The sequence below is a fragment of the Melozone crissalis genome, unplaced genomic scaffold (assembly GCF_028551555.1).
Source record: "Melozone crissalis strain CALT ecotype California unplaced genomic scaffold, PUWL_Pcris_2 ptg000009l_1, whole genome shotgun sequence".
Classification (NCBI taxonomy): Eukaryota; Metazoa; Chordata; class Aves; order Passeriformes; family Passerellidae; genus Melozone; species Melozone crissalis.
This window is the reverse complement of record NW_026535787.1, coordinates 5,648,035-5,665,072: the sequence shown is the minus strand read 5'-3', so window position 1 is coordinate 5,665,072 and position 17,038 is coordinate 5,648,035. Positions and strand designations below refer to the sequence as shown.

Here is a 17,038-nt window from a genome sequence, read left to right as displayed (position 1 = left end):
AAAAACACTTTCAGTTTTAAAAGCACCATTCCAATTACCAAAAAGAAATCCCCAAGAGACAACTCAGAACATCTAGACAAACCAGATCATGAACAATGGCCACATATCTCTGCATGCACACTTTAAGTTCTTCAGATTATTTCATCTTTAATTAAGAAGGAAACGACTTTCCTGTTGTGTGTCATCCGTGATAGTTTTTACTTTTTGCTGCGTGACCTTGAGCATCTGAGAGTCTTGATTTTCCGCTTGTCCTATTAAACCATCCTCTTGAAAAATCTTATTCCCTTTCTGTTTCTAAACAAAAATACTGAAGGTGAGCTCTCCAGCTCATGACTGTTTCCCCAGCTGGCAGCATGCCTATATTGTAAAGATAAACGAGATGACTAACGTCAGCTGCAAGTAAGAGAAAGCACAGTGGGTACTTTTGTCTGGTGGGATCTTGCAGACAGAACACCCTCTGCCCCAACAGCCTGCAAGCAGCCTCAGGAAAAAGACTGGGACAAGACCAGGTTTAGGAAACCGACTTTCCAACTGCAACTCTCAGCTCTGCAGACCTGGCTATGAAAGATTCAACATCTAAACAATGAGGAAAGTGCTCTGGCAGACTTAAGGAAAAAAAATAAAAGTCGCAGCAAAGTCAAAAGTACAAGCACAAACTAAGTCAGCGAATAGAGTTTTGTTTAAAGGAGAGTGTTGGCAGTGTCGGGCTGGGGCACTGTTTAGTTACTCCTTCCACCTGAAATCTGGAAAAGGCTCCCACTCACTACCTGCAATTAATCAAGTGTCGTGAATCATGAACTACGTAGGATAGCTTGCTCACCTGTGGGACATGCATGCTCACCTGTACCTGATGTCCTTCTGGCTGCCCAGAGCCGACACAAAGCCACTCAAATACTACCAGACAGAGCTGTCTAACCCGAATAACCTTCTAGTTCTCTACTTCTACATTCACTGCTACTTCTGTAACAGGGTTAGCAACATCACTACAAGTACAATGTTGGGGGGAAAATAAGGGGGGGAAAAAAAAGGGAAAGAAAAATCCCACGACAACCCACCACCCACCCTTTTGTGTAGAGCTTGCTTGTCTTTATTCCTGCACGCTGCCTGGCTGGCACTGACACCAGGAAGGAACAATGCCACATGTCACGCTAACGACAGCTACACAATTACCTGAACACAGCGTAAACCATCACCTACACAATTACACGCTATCTCCTAGCGGGAGAACTTCCCGGCAGAGGCAGCAAACCCCGGGAGCCCGGCAGGAGGGCTCAGGGAAGCGCTGCCTCCCCCGCACCCGGTGTGCCCGGAGAGCCCGAGCAGGGTGAGGGCCCCGGGGGACAGGCACAAGGAGGGTCCCCACTCAGCCAGCGCTTCACCTCCGCCAGGTGAGGTCTCAGAGCGCTCCCACCTCACCGCCAACACAGCCCCGCACCGGCTCCTTTATGGGCAACTACGGCCCCACCGCCACGTTCCGCGGCGCCCCGGGACCCCGGAGCCTACGGGAGCCCCCGGGCAGCACCCCGCGACCCGCCCCCGCTCCGGGAGGCCCCCTAAAGTTTCGGGGAAATGCCCGGCAGCGATCCCCCGGAGGGAGCAGCGGGGCCCGGGGGATCCGGGCCGGCCGATTCCGCCCGCTCCAGGGGCCGGCACAGCCCGGCGGGCAGGCGGCACAGCCCGGCCCCGCCGAGGGCAGCGCCCGGCCGGGCTCCGCGGGCGGCTCCCTCCCTCCCTCCCTCCCGGCCGGCCCCGCCGCGCTACCTGTGGGCAAGGTGCCCGAGCACCCCCGGCCGCCCTCCCCGCCGCCCCCGGCCGCGCACCCCCGACTCACCGAGCAGCAGCAGGACGAGGAGGAGGAGAGGCAGGCAGGACGCCCTCTCCCCGCGGTGCCCCATGCTGGCAGGGCTGCGCGGCGCCTCTCCCTGGGCGAGCGGGACCGCGGGCGCGCAGGCTGGGCTGGCCCGGGGGCACCGGCGGCGGCAGCGCTCCTCGGCCGGCCGCTCGCTGCCCTGCGAGCGCACGGAGCCGCCCGCCCGCCCCGACCGGCCGCGCCGCGCGGCGCAGCCAACCACAGAGACAAACTTTCCCAGCGCCCGCCCCCGCCCGCAGGTAGCGGGGGCGGCGCGGGGTCCGGCCCGGCCCGGCCCCTTCCCCTCAGGCGGGAGAGGGAGGGAGGGCGGAGAGCGGGGCCGCGGGCTCCGGGGGAGCGCCTCGCCGAGATGGGCCCAGCGGAGAACCGCGCTGCCCTCGCCGCCTCCCTCCCTTCTTCCCTCCCGGGGCCGCCGCCGCCGCGCACACGTGGCTTGGGAAAGCGCCGGTGCGGGGAGGGCGGGCTGGCCCGGCCGGGAGCGGCCCTGGGGCAGCGTGGGGCCGGGACGCTGTTTGGCCGCTCGTTCCTCGGGCTGAGGAGCCCGTCCGGCCCCGCGCGCGGGTGGGGTTCCCCCGTGTCCGCGGCCGGCGCTCGGCTGTGCCCCCGGTGCTCACATCCCGCGCACGGAGCCGCCGCACACGTGTGGGGTCACTGCCGGCCCTGTGCCCATCACTGCCCCAGCCGGGGCTGCCTGCTGGGCTGCCCCATTCCATGCATGTGTGACCTCAAAAACCGATGCCGGGTGTGCCCATCTTGTGCCCTACCCTTCCACGGGCAGCACTGGCCTGCCCGTGCTCCGGCGATTCCATCCTGCTCATGGCCTGGGTTAGGAGCTGGAGAGCACAGACACTCAAGTGTGTCCTTACCCCAAGCACTTCATGGACAAGGCCACCGCTCCCTCACCCACTGGTGCCAGACAGCCCCCCAAGCAGCATTATTACCCTTTTTTGAGACTCAGTTTCTTTTCCCCTGCCTGAGATCCCAGTTTAGTCAATAAGGGGCTGCTGCAGCATGGCATTCATGCCACTAACTCCACCACCTTCCTTCCCAGCCTGCTCAGAGATTTTTGTTTGCTTGGGGATTTAATTTCCTGTTTGTTTGTAAAAACAAAGAGCGGAGGCACAGGGCGGCTCTCTAGTAGCCCGGACAGTTATCTGCTCTTTCAGTCCCCTTGCCACATTCTCTGGGAAATCTGTGCTCTCCTTGGGCACGTCTTGCTGTCTGTTGTCCAGGCTCCGTGGTAGAGAGGGATCTGTGTTATACATTTTCCTGTGGGGAATCTCTGGAGCCCATGCATGGTTTGGGACAGCTGCTCCTGCACAAAATGGCTGGGTTAGGTTTTATTCCAGAGTCTCCAGTGCACCTTACTCTCGAGCATGACTTGGCTTGGGCGAGGTTCAGGAAGTGCGTGCTGTGTTCTTGACTGAGCATGATTATCAGACTGGATTTTAGGCTGGACTTTGTTACTCCTTCCGTTATGCTTTACAGGAAAGAGGGTGTTGCCTAATAGGAATGAAATGAGACCCTCCTAAAACTGACGAGGAGAACTTTCACCCTCCAACCACAGTTACCTGAGCTCCTGCAAGGCATAGATTGACATCTTTGCAGAGCTTCAGCCACAAGTTGTCTGGAGGACACTTGGTCCTGTGCACAACTGAAGTTTTCCCAGCTCCCAGACAGCAAATGAGGCTGAATCCACAAACGTGACTGAGAAAAAGTTTGTGGATGTATGAATTGTGGAAGTATGAATAAAACAAGGCTGTCTTCAGATATGTTCAAAATGCCCTCATATCCCTGCTTGTTCTTGCTGCCTGTTTCCAGTCATTCTGCTCTCCTCCTTTAGCCAGCATCTAAACACACTTTTTCTTCACTGGAAGATGTCACTTCCATAAACAAAGACGTGTCCCTTACATCAAATTCAGAAAGCAGGTTAGATGTCTCACCCTTACCAGTCAGCTTCCACCACACAGGTCAAACTCCTGATCCTTCATCGAGCTTTAGTCCTGAAACACTGCTGTCCTGAGCCCTGGGTTGTGTTCTCAACAAGCACCTCAACAACCCCGCTGCTCCCACCTCTTTTACTTCAGTAAGAACCACTTTTCCCCCACATATAGTCAGACTTCCAGACAGAAGGGCCACTATAACCCATTAATCTCACCCATATACAAAAGCCAGAGATTTTTTTCCTCAGCAGCTGGATCAAAGTGAGTTAGAAAGACAACACGTCTTAAAGACTCCAAGTAATGGCAACTGCTTCTTCCACCTACTAATTTATTCCAATGTTTAATTATCCTTGCTGCTAGGAAATTGCTTCTTTCAAGGTTGAATTTGTCTAACTTCAACTTTGAGACATCAGAACTTGTTATGCCTTTGCCTACAAAACTGCACACCCATCCCATTTTCATGGTTAAGTAACTATACATTGTGCTTCTATCACTTCTTGTTTAACTGAATAGATTGTTTCCTTTGAAGCCTCACATTGTAAGATTTCGTTTTGGTCACTGCAGATATTTTGGACTCCAGTGTTTCTGAGTGTTTTTTTGACTTGCAGGCACCCACCATGGGTACAATGTCATTGTGGTCTATACACACATGCTGTGCACAGAGTAATTTCTCAGTCATTGTTTTCCCCCTTCTCTCATAACTAAAAATGGAAGTAGACCATTTCCTGTGCTGTGCAAAAAGCTTGTGGAGTTCATTACCCATGTTGAGTCCCCAAATCTCTTTCTGCATCTGTGTTTTTCCTGAAAGCATCTTTATCCTGCCATTCATCACTATGCGCTTCCCTCCTCAGCACATGGCCTTGCAGCAGGGCGTGTTAAAATACATTCTGTAACATTGTGACAATTTAAGCAGGTGTCTGAGATCCTCATTCAATTCGAGAGCCGTTTCTCCAAGGCTGGTAAATTGCCAGCACAGGTGCCAGAAAGAGAAGGTCTGAAACTGACCGCTGTGTTAGTTTACCTTCTCCTTCAAAGCCTGTTTTCTTCTCCTTTTTGTGTGTCCTACTTTCAATGGATTGTTACATGTATGTGATTATGTCATTTTTCCCCCTTGCCAATTCCATTTTGTATCGTTCAGCTATGAGAGCCAGTCTGAGCCAGAAGCTTTCTCCAAGTTGAGACAAATATCTTCCTCTGTTTTTGTGCATTTCCAATGTTTATTCATGAGCTGCAGAGTAAATACATGGTCAGTTGTTTGTTTCTCAGGAAGGCATCCCATTTGACTTTCAGTGTTTAGCATGCTGTTGATTTGAGTAGATAGCACGTACTTATTTATTGATGATGCTGTAAAAATGCTTGCTTACGTTTCTTCATACCTACATTTCTGCATAATGTATAGGCTGAAAGTGCCTCTCATTTGGGGTAACTAGGTTAGCCAGCAGAATTTCGGGGAAGGATCAAGATTGGAGTGTTATATTAAACACACTATTATGCATGCACATGTTCATGAAACATGAACACACCCTGATCCTAAAGAAGCCCACACGCAACCACTCCCTGCTTGCACCACTCCCCCAACATACACTTGCTAGCCTTTGCAGTTTCTCTCTTGGCAAACATGGATAAACAACTTTTGTTCTGCCCACCTTGTTGCCTGAGCAGCAGAGGACAGGATGAAATGTCTCTGTATGAGGCCCACATCCAACACAGAGTGCAAGAATAAAGGACATTTAGAAGGGCTGATCAACAGCAGAAGGACCTGGCCTGATGAGGACCCAGCTCTCTGCTTAGGGGCAGAGATGCAACAGTGCTCCTCTCATGCAGTGCAGACTGCAGGCTGCAAACCTTAACCAGGGGAGAAACCTTTTGGTGCCATTGCCTGGCGTGTGGCAGCCAGGAGCTCTCCACAGCAAACGAGAGGCGTGGGCAGACAGACAGGTGAGGCCGTGCTCCACTGCCCCGGCAGCAGCACAGCAGCCTCCAAGGCAGGAAGAGGGCTCTCCGTGGCTTCCAAGCTGTTTGCTTGAGGAGCCTGGGGAGAGGGAGCCACAGCACAAACGTTGTCCTGGAGACATCTGTGCAGGGATGTGCCATCTCGTTTAAGGACCCTTTTCTCAAGAGCTAGGGACTTCATCCCCAGCACGCTGGCGAAATTCCACGTTGCTTGATTTCGTTCCACCCCTAGGTTCCCTTTGTGTCTCCAAGCAGGCACAATACTTGTCTTCATTTCCTCTTCTCAACTCTTGTTAAATTTCGCCTTGCTCCAGTGAACAGAGTGCGTGTTCCAGCCAGCGGGCTGCCCCATCACGGCTGTGGCTGACGTGAGCCCCGCGCTTGGCTTTGTGAAATGTTTCTGAGCATACCTGGATGGAAAATACATGCCCCCCCTGTCATTCCCCTTTAGCAGCTGAACAGAAATATGGGCAACAGTAGAGAGCTTACAAAGAACTGTGAAAAACTCAGCTTAGCCATTTATGTATTATGCATTAAAACCTGTCTCTATTGAGCTGTCCAAGATAAAGTCCTACTGGCATGTGATCAAAAGCGTAGGAAATTACCTTGATTTGTCCTGGCTAGAGCTGGCTGCCTCATGTAAAAGTATTTGTGAATAAATTATTTGCAGATTGATGAGGAAAAAGTGAGTAATTTATTTGATGAATATTGTTCAGCTGGCTCTTGAGCTAACCAAACCATGAGGAAAAAATATTGGTGAATGATTTATTTGAAAATCTAGTTGAAATCTGACAGGAGAAAATGGTCAAACAATCTGCCACAATTATTCAAATTCCGGTAGACCTGGATAATGTTCACACGCTACTAAAGCACACCCCAATGCTTCAAGCCATGATGGTAGAGAAGATATTGAAATCAGAATTCAAATCTTCAAATCTATACTCACCTTCTTCTTCAAAGAGATTCTCCTCAACCACAGACCCAAAAGTACCTATTAATGAGCATAGAACAGATTCTACAGTTTGCAGTTATTTATTCTTATTTATTATTAAGACACTCTGGAAACTCTCTTGCTTGATAGAACAGCAATGAAAATTGAGTACCTTTTACTCCTCTACAGCCTCCCTTCAGTGGATTTCTAAGCACTTTACAAATTTCAATGGGTTTAATGTTACAGCTGTTCTGTGAGGCAGGAAGGCATAATGAAATCCAGGAAAAGGGGAAAGCACACCACACGCTACAGGTTTCTTTACAACATAAACTGAAGCTTCATGAACATCTTTAGGCTAGATTCCTTTCAACAGAGCACATCTTTCTAAGACTGACTAGATTTTTCAAAAGTGACTGCCTGAGCTTGGGTTCCTAACTACTTAAGCACTCATAAACATGCTATGTGTTGAAATTTGTTGGAACTTTTGAGCACCAAACACACAAGGAAAACCCCCATGTGTCGTGATATTTCCGTGCATACAGATTTACCAGCATATCTCTAGATGCCTGATGGTCTCAGGTTAGAGCCATCACAGCTGCAAAACAGGTGGGTTGCAAAAAGCTGCCTGTGGCTGTGGGTTGCACATCATGTCGCTGTCACCACATGAGCAAACCACATGCAAAAAGGTTATCCAACCTGCTAAGCAGTAAATGACACCTCCTCCTGCCTCCTGCCTCCCTCTTGCACTTCCAGCAGCAGGGCTGCAGTCCCTCTGTTGCTTCTTGGTTGAGATGGTGAATGAAATATGAGGGGCTGCACTTCAAAGCACTGGAGAGATGTTAAAGATCTGCTGTTAGATGTTATGGCAGTTCCCACTAGGGCAGGAACAGCAAGGATAAAATCAGCACCCTATTCAAACTACTGGACATTTTCTTGTCAGCTTGAGTGCAGACAGGATTTGATCTGTAGTACCTAAGCAACCAAAGAATTAGGGAGCAGAAAATACATTCTAAAGCAGTACATAACAAAATTATCCCCCCAACAACTTGCACTCCTAACTCCTACAGAAGTAAATAATTAAATAACCAATCTAAAAGATGCAATTTTTTTAATAAGGAAGACTGAATATCAAATTAAAATCTGCTGTTGGCCTTAACACAAATAAACTATAAAACCAGAAATAAATATTTGTATAATTGCTGTTGATCATTAGAGGCAGTTTAAAATCCAGATTTACTCAGTGTGATTTTTATTCTCCTTCCCACTGGCATGTCTCCTCTCTTGAACTAGGAAAAATCAAAAGGAGTCAATTTTGCTTTCAGGTTTTCTCTCTTTCTGCGATGTGACTGCAAAAAATCATAGGGGAGGATATTGCTCTGTTTTAAAGGAACAGATTTCATTAGATACAGAGAAGGAAAACAATAGAAACATTTCTCTTGGCATTTATTTGTTTTTATATGAATTCTCCTAGGCAAAATTGAAGTCACGAGAGAGGGGAGTCTCTGTTTATAACGTGGGCAGGTACAATTCCACAATTCTTACCCTGCTCCAGATTCACTTCATGATACTGACCAGTTACACTCCACTTTGGGAACTTGCTTTTTTTTCAGTAAGGTCAATCTGAACTTAGCTCTTCTTTGTGTTTTTTAACCTGTGGGACTGCTGTCTTCCCACATCAGAAACAGGCTCAAATCCTTTTCTGACCTTGATTGCAGGACATCCATGTGATGAGAATAAATCAGATTAAATCAGAAGCAGGAACACTGAATTTCTTTGGCAGGTCCCAGGACTTCACATATTGTTGCCTTCTATTGCACAAGGTGTGTAACCCAACCTTGACTTTAGGCCATTCTGAGGCGCAGAAATTATGGAAACAAAAGGCCAGGAGGTCTCTGCCTATGCTAGACTGAAATGCTACACATAATATACACTGAGCTGTCACCTATTATCCTGAGATGATTTAAAATAATCTATAATCCAGGGATGAAAAGTGAGCACCATAGGATGTGGGAAATCCTTCTCATACAGCATGACAGTGCTGTCATTATACCAGACCATGAAAGAAGAAACACACTGTCTCCTCAAAAAAGGACTTCTAATTTCTTGAACACTACAGCTAAAAGAATCTTTTCGAGTCCATTTACATTAACAGGAATTAATTAAGAGATTAGGCTAAGGCTGGTGATTAGGGCCCTGTCTGAGAATGTGGGCACACTCTTTATTAACAAGAGCCTAGAAACAGGAAGGAGGCTCCACACCCCCCGTGCATATAAGCTAGTGCAGTCACTGCATTCCAAGGAACTGAGATCTCAGTACAAAGGATGATCCAGAAGTCAGTCTTCTGGGGATCTTCCCTCCCCTTGATGGGACTAGAGGAGATGCTATGAAGAGAGCTTTGTGTTCTCAGACAAAAAAAAAAAAGTCTGGGAAAGTCAGTGAAGTCTCAACGTGTGTTTTTCAGGTTAATTTCTAACTTGCAGTGCCAAGCAAAGAGAATAGAGATGCAAAATACATGCAAAATAAAACCAACATAAAAGTTCAGTGACAACTGGCATATTGAAACCCCGCTTTTAACAGAGTTCCAAAAACCAACTCAGAGAGCTTAATGCACAAATAATAAAGCAGAGCAAAGCAACCTCTGTACTTACATATTTCCAGTCCTTTTGGCATCCTAATTGTCCAGCATCTCCTGCCTATTGCAATTTGCTCTCCTTTCCTCTGTTTTGTTTTCACATTGAATGACCAGCTAACTAGCTATTGAGCCAGCAGAGACAAAAAAAAGGTCAAAAACTGCAGATGTCTCAGTGTTTGTGCCCAGGGGACATCAGATAACAAGCTGTTACAGTCTGCCTGCAAATCCACTGGTTGACTTGTTATTCTTGAGTGTCTGCGTAAGGCCTCATTGATTCTGGTTTGGCACTGTGCTGTTGACCCTGCAGCGTTTTGAGGAGATCTGCAGTACAAGAGGCTCATCAGCTCATCCAGCACATCTTCTGTGAGTCTTGGATAATGGTCAGAGAAGTAACTCAGAGAAGCTGCATCTCACCCCAGACCTCCAGCTGAGGGCTCCTGCTCTCTGCCGGGATGCTCCGTCACCTGTGCCTGGCAAATCTTCATCCTGGGAGATGGGCACTGTTAGAGGGTGCTCCTGTGTTGGCAGAACAGGGAATGTGTCTGCTGATCATGTGGTTCCTCAGGACATCCCAACAGCCCCAGAAGTCACAAGGTAAACCACAGCACGAAGTCCCCTTGCCTACTCTGTGACCGCAGGGACTGCGAGCAAGGAAACGCATTCAGATTCAAATCACGATATACGAAAGTCTCACTAATTTAGACCCAAGGGACTTCAGAAGAGGGCACATTTTGGCTCTCTGTTGAGAGCACAGTGTGTGCATATAAAGTCAGTGGAAAATGTTCAATGAGGCTACACATACTGTGTCCTTCAAAATACAGTTCTGTGACTGGGGAGCAGTGGCTGTTATTCATGAACTGCCTTATAGCAGAATAAGAAGGGTTGATAAAAACAGCATGAATAAATCCTATTAGCATTGTTTTAAGGAGACCTCCACTCCAGCCTTGCACAGATGAGTGAGCAAAGCTGGGCAAGGCTGCACGGGGGCTCTGGCTATGTCCTTGTATCCCTGAGGGAAATGGCATTTCTCTGTTGGTGGAAGGGATGAGAGCCTGTCCATTCCCTGCCACTCAGACCCCCCATGGGCTTTGAGGCCAGCTCCTTACCCACCACCATGCTGTGGAGTGGTGTTTCATGCAAGCAAGATGACTTCAGAGCAGGGAGGATTGAGGAGCAGGGAAGGAGTAGTGCAAAAGGAAGTATCACTGCATTTCCAGAGCTTGTCACGGAGGATCACGACAGCTGGGTAGCCTTGGAGACAGAAATTGAAGGTGTGTTATGGGGATTTACATGCTGGTTTTGGAAGTCCTGTTTCAATTTAAGATGATTAGCAATATCTGTGAAAGCCCTCAGGAAGCTGACTCCTTTACATTTCCATAAAGGAACCAGACAAGGCATAGCCCTTTTCTTTTAGCAAGAATTTCCTAGCCAGTGGCTGGAGAAATGTGCTGCTTTTCTCCTTGCTGCGAATAGGCAGCTGCTGTGCTCACTAGATTATAACCCAGGCTGCATGGGAAGATTTGATTTAAGGCAAGCCTGGCTGATGACTCTCTGCATGCAAAACTTCCAAACAAGGAGGAGGGAGCAGCTGCAATTACAGTTTTCAATTGGGAAGTGAGAAAATAGAGATAATTTCCGTTTCTACAGCAATGTGAATAATTATCAAAAAGAAAATGGTCGACTGGCAGCTAGAAGCCTTGCTCCTGCTACCTAGAGCAATGGGCCAGGAAGAGCAGCACAGGCAAAATCCAAAAGTGGACAGAGGAGTCCACTTCTAAATTTTAAATCTCCTTTCCCCATTCTCATGTTTGTTTGTTTTTCATTTACACGTACTTGGAATGTACATTTCCCCACCCTGCCCTGAGAACACTGTGTATTACAAGGTTTGCATGTGAATATCGCTTCTGAGATTTCACTTTGCCTCTGCTTACATCTCAGCACCAATCAAACAAGACTGCAAGGCATTCAGGCACTAAGCCTCCATAAAGCATCCCTTTCTAGATTAAAATCAACACTGGTTATTCTCAAGAACGTTTGAAAACCAGCCATGTTTAGCAGGTGTTGGGCACTCCCCACAAAGTTGCTTTGACATAGCACTAGTTTTCAGGTACTCTCCTGTCTCAGACAGCAAATCCTAGCAAATTTCATTAATCCAGAGACTGGCAAATCCATGGCAATAGCCTTCTGAAGTGCTAATGAAATGCCAAGCCAGTTCTGGAGTCATACTCTGGCATACGAATTTGGGCTTGTTTATTGAATGTTGTGATGCTTCTGCTGCCAGCTAAAAGAAGGTGGTGCCCCTGTGAGTAACACTGGCTCAGCTGATCTACCTGGCCACTGCACCAGAAGTCCAGTGGTACTCATCTAGTCTGACTGCAAATGCACCGAAATTCACTTAGCTAGCAACACTGAAAATCCACAGGATCCTAATTAGAATGATCAAGTAGTCAACTTTAAAACATTGGTATTATCTGCTACTGAGCCCACAGGCTCTCAGAAATAATGAGCATTAAAGGAAAAAAAAAAAACCTCCTCAGAAAGGAAGGTGTCACTGATACCTTAGATAGCAGGTCATGCCTTTTGCATTTCTTGATGAGCTTCTGTAGCCAGTCTTCTCCGACTGCTCCTGCCAGCACATGTTGGAGCACATCTCATGCCTATTCAAACAAACAAAAGAGGATGACTTGTCTTTCTCCTTCCTCCATACTGTGGGGAATTACTGCTCTTCTCCATTCTGCTTCTCATGTGGAGAGAGTAATTTTTAGTTTTTTATTGCAGTAAAAATAATACAAAGCTTCATGAATGAAGCTGGCAAAATACAGAATTGGGCTTTACTCTTCATGCACAAAGATAAAATGGTAACATAATATTTAATCAGGGAGAGAAAGAAAGAGAAGTGAGTTCATTAACTTTTCCCTTGAGTGAAAACTCCTGTTTTCATTCTTCTTTTATTTTTATTCAAATAATTTCCAAGAGAACACCATCCATATGCAAATGCATATGTGTTCTCAGAATACAGCTTTCTTTTATATAGATGATCATGAACTCACTTCAATAAAGGGAAAAATGTCAGGATTTTTTCATAGAAATAATCGGCCAGGCAGCCAGCAGTAAAATCTCTATTAACCTCCAATTATCTCTCCCACATTCCCAAGAGCTTGTATACTTCAGTGGACAGTGTTTTGCAGAGCTGGACATTACAGATCCAAACTGCTTTTACTCAGTCCTTCTGTGGGAAGAATCACATGCTACTTTTTGGGGTTTGTAGGGGGTTTTTTTCCCCACTAGTTGCTAATGACAGCAGAAGAAGAAGGAGCAACTTTGTCATGGAGTTTTCCAAGAAGCAAGATCCATGCTCTTTGGAGGCTCCATAATGCTCTGTGAAGATCCATGTCTCCACTTCTGGATGCTGACAGGAGGTTTGGATTTTTGCCAGGAGTGAGCTCAGAGGCAGAGCTGCCTGTGACACAGAAGGACAGGGGAAGGGCAAAGACGCTTTGATGTTGAATGATGGGCAAACATCATTCAAAAGATGACATTTGAATTGTGCCCTCATGCACCAGAGACCAGGGAATGGGAATGTGATTTGTCCGGGGCAATGGCAGGGAAAAGGCTCAGGGTGACAGCTTCCAGCCAAATTGTGAGGGAATGCTGAGCCTTGACACAATTACCCATCTCTACCCAAATTTTGAGGGAATGCTGAGCCTTGACACAATTGCCCATCGCTACCCAAATTGTGAGGGAATGCTGAGCCTTGACACGATTGCCCATCTCTACCCCCTGCCCTGTTTAATAAGCACCAGTTGCCAGATCCCTGAATGGGTTCAGGCACCAGCTCTGCCTCTCCTGAGGCATCCACACTACAGGGAGGAACATTCTTACTGAGGAGACATCCCAGCTAAAAGAAGCCACACAAGAAAGAAAAGGGAAGTTCAGCCCTGGGAATGCCTGCTCAGAGCCCCTGGTCTGGACTGTGCTGCTGAGCTCCACTCCAGCAGCTTCCCCATCCAGGCTCTGGTGGCTGCACACTCCAGTCCTAAAGCACAGAGCACGACAGCACTGAAATAACTGCAGAGTTAATATGTCCTGAAGGTCTCCCACTTTCACAGGAGCATGTGTAATGTCTCTTCCAAATGATCCCTCTTATGGGTGTTGCCCCCGGATACGCCCATTTGGGAAGCAGTTTGGTTGTGCAAAAGTTTTTGAAGAGATGCAAACACGACCATTAAAATAACTTAAGCAATTCCCACACCCCCTCTGTGACATAAAAAACCTACTTGTCTCCCATTACCAGGACATGTGATTTTTTTATTTTTCCTCCTGTTATTTCCTTTTAGATAACCACATTATCAGAACCCACTAATTTATGAGGAGCAGACAAAGACCAGGAGAATCAGTCCCTTCCCTGAAGATGTTGCTTCTGTCAGATTAATGTGTGAAAAACAGCCAGGAACTTCTCAATGAATCTTTCTGGAATATTTCCTCAGCAGCTGCTGATTCTTTCTGGGTAATAACAGAAAAGAAATCTGAGAGGAGAAACTGCAGCTGCTGCCACAACAGAAAGAGCTTATTATGAGACATTGCGCTCTTTTGTTTTTTCACTTCATTTGTTTGGGTTTTGGTGAGGTTTTTATTTTTGCCAAAGTGATAAATTGCTAGGGAAAATCCACACCAGGAAATTTTTATATATGCATACATATATATATATATATATATATATATATATATATATATATATATATGCCTACCATCATGCAGGTTCCCATACAACCATGGATGATGTCAGCTATTTGGGTTAGTAATGATTTCGTCCCCTGTGGTGCTTTGATTCCCTTGCTACAGGACTCAAATTCTGCGCTGGAGGCACTGGGCTGGAATTTGAATGATTTGCCACCAGTGCCTCTCTCTTTCCAGTGCACTCTGGCTCAGGTTACTTCCATTTACAGTGCCACAGTGCACCCCAATCCCTGTTATCTTCTTTTCTGCCTCCATGGTTATTGTGTTCCAATACTAAACCTTTCCAAGAAGGGATCATACCTTCATCAGATTTTTTGGCCCTATTGCATTGCAATAACTGATAAGAGGGAACACCAGCTGCACAAAAATACAATTCCCAAAGCTGCACTTAAGGCAACATTTCAGTCCTTAATTACCCAACACTGAATCAGAGAGGAAAGAAATAAAACCAGCTCCAGGCATCTGCTCCCTCAGTCCCTGAGGGGGAAACCTGAGCTGCCAGCCCAGAGTCCACCACCATGCAGCATTCCTGCTGCTCAGAGAGCACGGGGGTCCTGTGTTTGCCTTATACCCAGAACTGGTAGGAAGTAAGAGATTATGAAATGTGGTGCTGTCAGGGCAGACTCAGCCCAGCACTGCCAAGAAAGTACATTTAGAAAAGCTCAGCATTTTGAAAAGAATCACCAAAACTTTTTGAGTTCCACAAAATGCTACTTTGCATTCACATTACAAAACTGTGTGACACCGAGGCCAACAACCAAAACAAGGGGGAATACCTCATATTGTAATGCAGTCAGAATTCAGGTGGCTGTGGGCATGCTACCTGCATGCCAACAGAAAGTGAAGATATTTCTAGTCACCAGCAGGCTTTTCTGAAGCACCTCTGACATCCTCCAACACCCTTCTTTACTGCCAAGCATCTAAATAAAATAAAACAAATGTTACCATTGAGCAAGTAGCTTATTTACCCTCTTAGGTACTCCATGCCCTCCTCTGGAGGCTGCACACTCTTTTCTCCACCACAGTTCACTTGCTGTGCAGGTTCAGTTTGGTATTTGTCAAATCCTCTCCAAATCTGGAAACACTGATGTGTCACGGAAGTATTTCTTTGTTCAGAGGTTACTGGGTGGATTAATTGCAGTGGCTTCTCAAAGGACAACTTAATCTGCATTAGCAACTCACCTGCTTCTCAGTGCAGCTACTGTGCACGTGTTGGGAAGGATGGATGGGAAATTGGGACACTGAAATAATTTTTGCTGTGTGTTTCTTGAAGTGTCTCACCCTACTTGCCTAAATGGCTGGCAAGCATTTGCCACAGTACTTAAATGTCTTATGAAAATGAGTCAACAGAGAACCTCAGGCTGGTTGGGAAATTTTTTAACTTTCTCAGGCAATCAACTAGATCATATCCTCCTAAGCAGTTGAGTCCCTATATTATTTGTCCATTAAAAAAAAAAAATGTAGTTTTAACCAGCAGTGTGACTTTGCAAACAGTCCATTGTATGTCTTGGAATCAAAACTGCTCTGTGACACAGACATGTTTCATTATTGATTCAACAAGTTTCAGTTCCATATGGCTTCAGTTACAGAATAACTAACTGGAGCCTTTCCTTCCTTGCACAAAAGTATCATCAGCTAAACTCCAATAACAGAAGTTTTATTTCAGGCATGTGCAAGGGGTGGAAAGAGGCTAATTGAATCTGATCTGATAGTTTTTCCAGTTTTAAAAATTAGTGTGGATTGCCATTTCTTCTAGATGAAGGAGGGGGGGAAAAAATCTACAAGAGGCCAGATTCTGAGCTGGTGCCCCAGCTGATGACCTGGTCCCATTTTACAAGTAGGAAAATAGTAGTTCTAGAAGGGAGACTCCCTACAAATGGGACAGGATGGTGTGGGTAAGTGGTGAGGGTTATGGACTAGCATGCAACTCCTCTGCAGATCAGAAATTAATGGGAGCACCACAGCATGGGGGTTTTGCTAAATCCATACCTCTGATTTGGCAGCCACAGTGATTCAGACTTCCTCCTGCAGCTTGTGGTCCTCAGCCAATGCCCACTCAAGTCAACAGAAATTTTTTGTTGATTTCAAAGGAAATTTACGTGGCCTTTATTTTCAGCCTTTGAGTGCAATTAAAGCCATATTGTGTTCAAATGCATGGTGGACACCATTCCTTGGATGATGCTTTTCTTCCATCACTGCTTGGTTGGTAGGATTGGTGGTGATAATTCCAGTAAAAGTGGAATCATTCTGCTTGTGCTGTGAAGCTGTCAGTGGCTTCCAGGTGTTGGGAGATTTGAGGATTGAGGGCTTTGCCTCAGTTCCAGCTTTACAAAGATGCACAAGGAGAGGAGTTTAAACCTTCCCTGCCTCTGGCATCCCTTCACTTAGTTGCGCTGTCCCTTTCTTTTCTCTAGATTGTCCCACTGTTGCTTGAGCCCTGTAAAGTAGGACATTACAAAAAGCTTGGTGCTAGAAGCCAGTTTTGCTGAGATTGACATGATTAGTCAGGGTGGCAGTGGGGTCCTGAGGGAGGGACCCAGATCACTCTGAGAGCCAAACAAAATCTTTCTGTGGGCAGAAGTGAGGTCTGAAGAGCTCCCTGCCTACAAGCCCAGTGTCTGCAAGGTTTCACTCCAGCTCTTTCCCTGGTGACCCTTACTGCTTTTGACAAGTCACCAGGCAACTGCAGATCAAAATCACAAGCTCAGCCCCAGCTCCAGTTGGCAGTGCCTTAACCAAGACTGGCAGAGGCTGATTTTCAAACCAGTGAAAAGGTATAAGAACCTCACCAACGCATTGCTGGGAGGGACAGGGCTGTGCTTGAGGCTCTGGGCAGCCAGGAAGCATCACAGCTGTACTCAATGCAGATCCAAGTGTAGACACACTCATGGCCAAGTCCTGCTTTCAGGTACTCCTTCAGTACAGAGGAAACCCTGTGGCAGCTCCTGTCTTCTAACCAAGAGCAAGTGACA

General features: G+C 46.9%; 1 protein-coding gene across 1 annotated transcript in view; it reads right to left on the bottom strand.

The window, feature by feature from the left end:
- Positions 1 to 4,576, bottom strand: part of LOC128933301 (prostaglandin F2 receptor negative regulator-like) — a 67,847-nt gene extending 63,271 nt beyond the window's left edge. The window contains 5 exon segments of the mRNA XM_054270229.1: positions 1,832 to 1,981; positions 1,984 to 2,090; positions 2,092 to 2,128; positions 2,131 to 2,196; positions 4,573 to 4,576. Coding sequence (XP_054126204.1) covers positions 1,832 to 1,981; positions 1,984 to 2,090; positions 2,092 to 2,128; positions 2,131 to 2,196; positions 4,573 to 4,576 — 364 coding nt within the window.
- Positions 4,577 to 17,038: the final 12,462 nt, after the last annotated feature.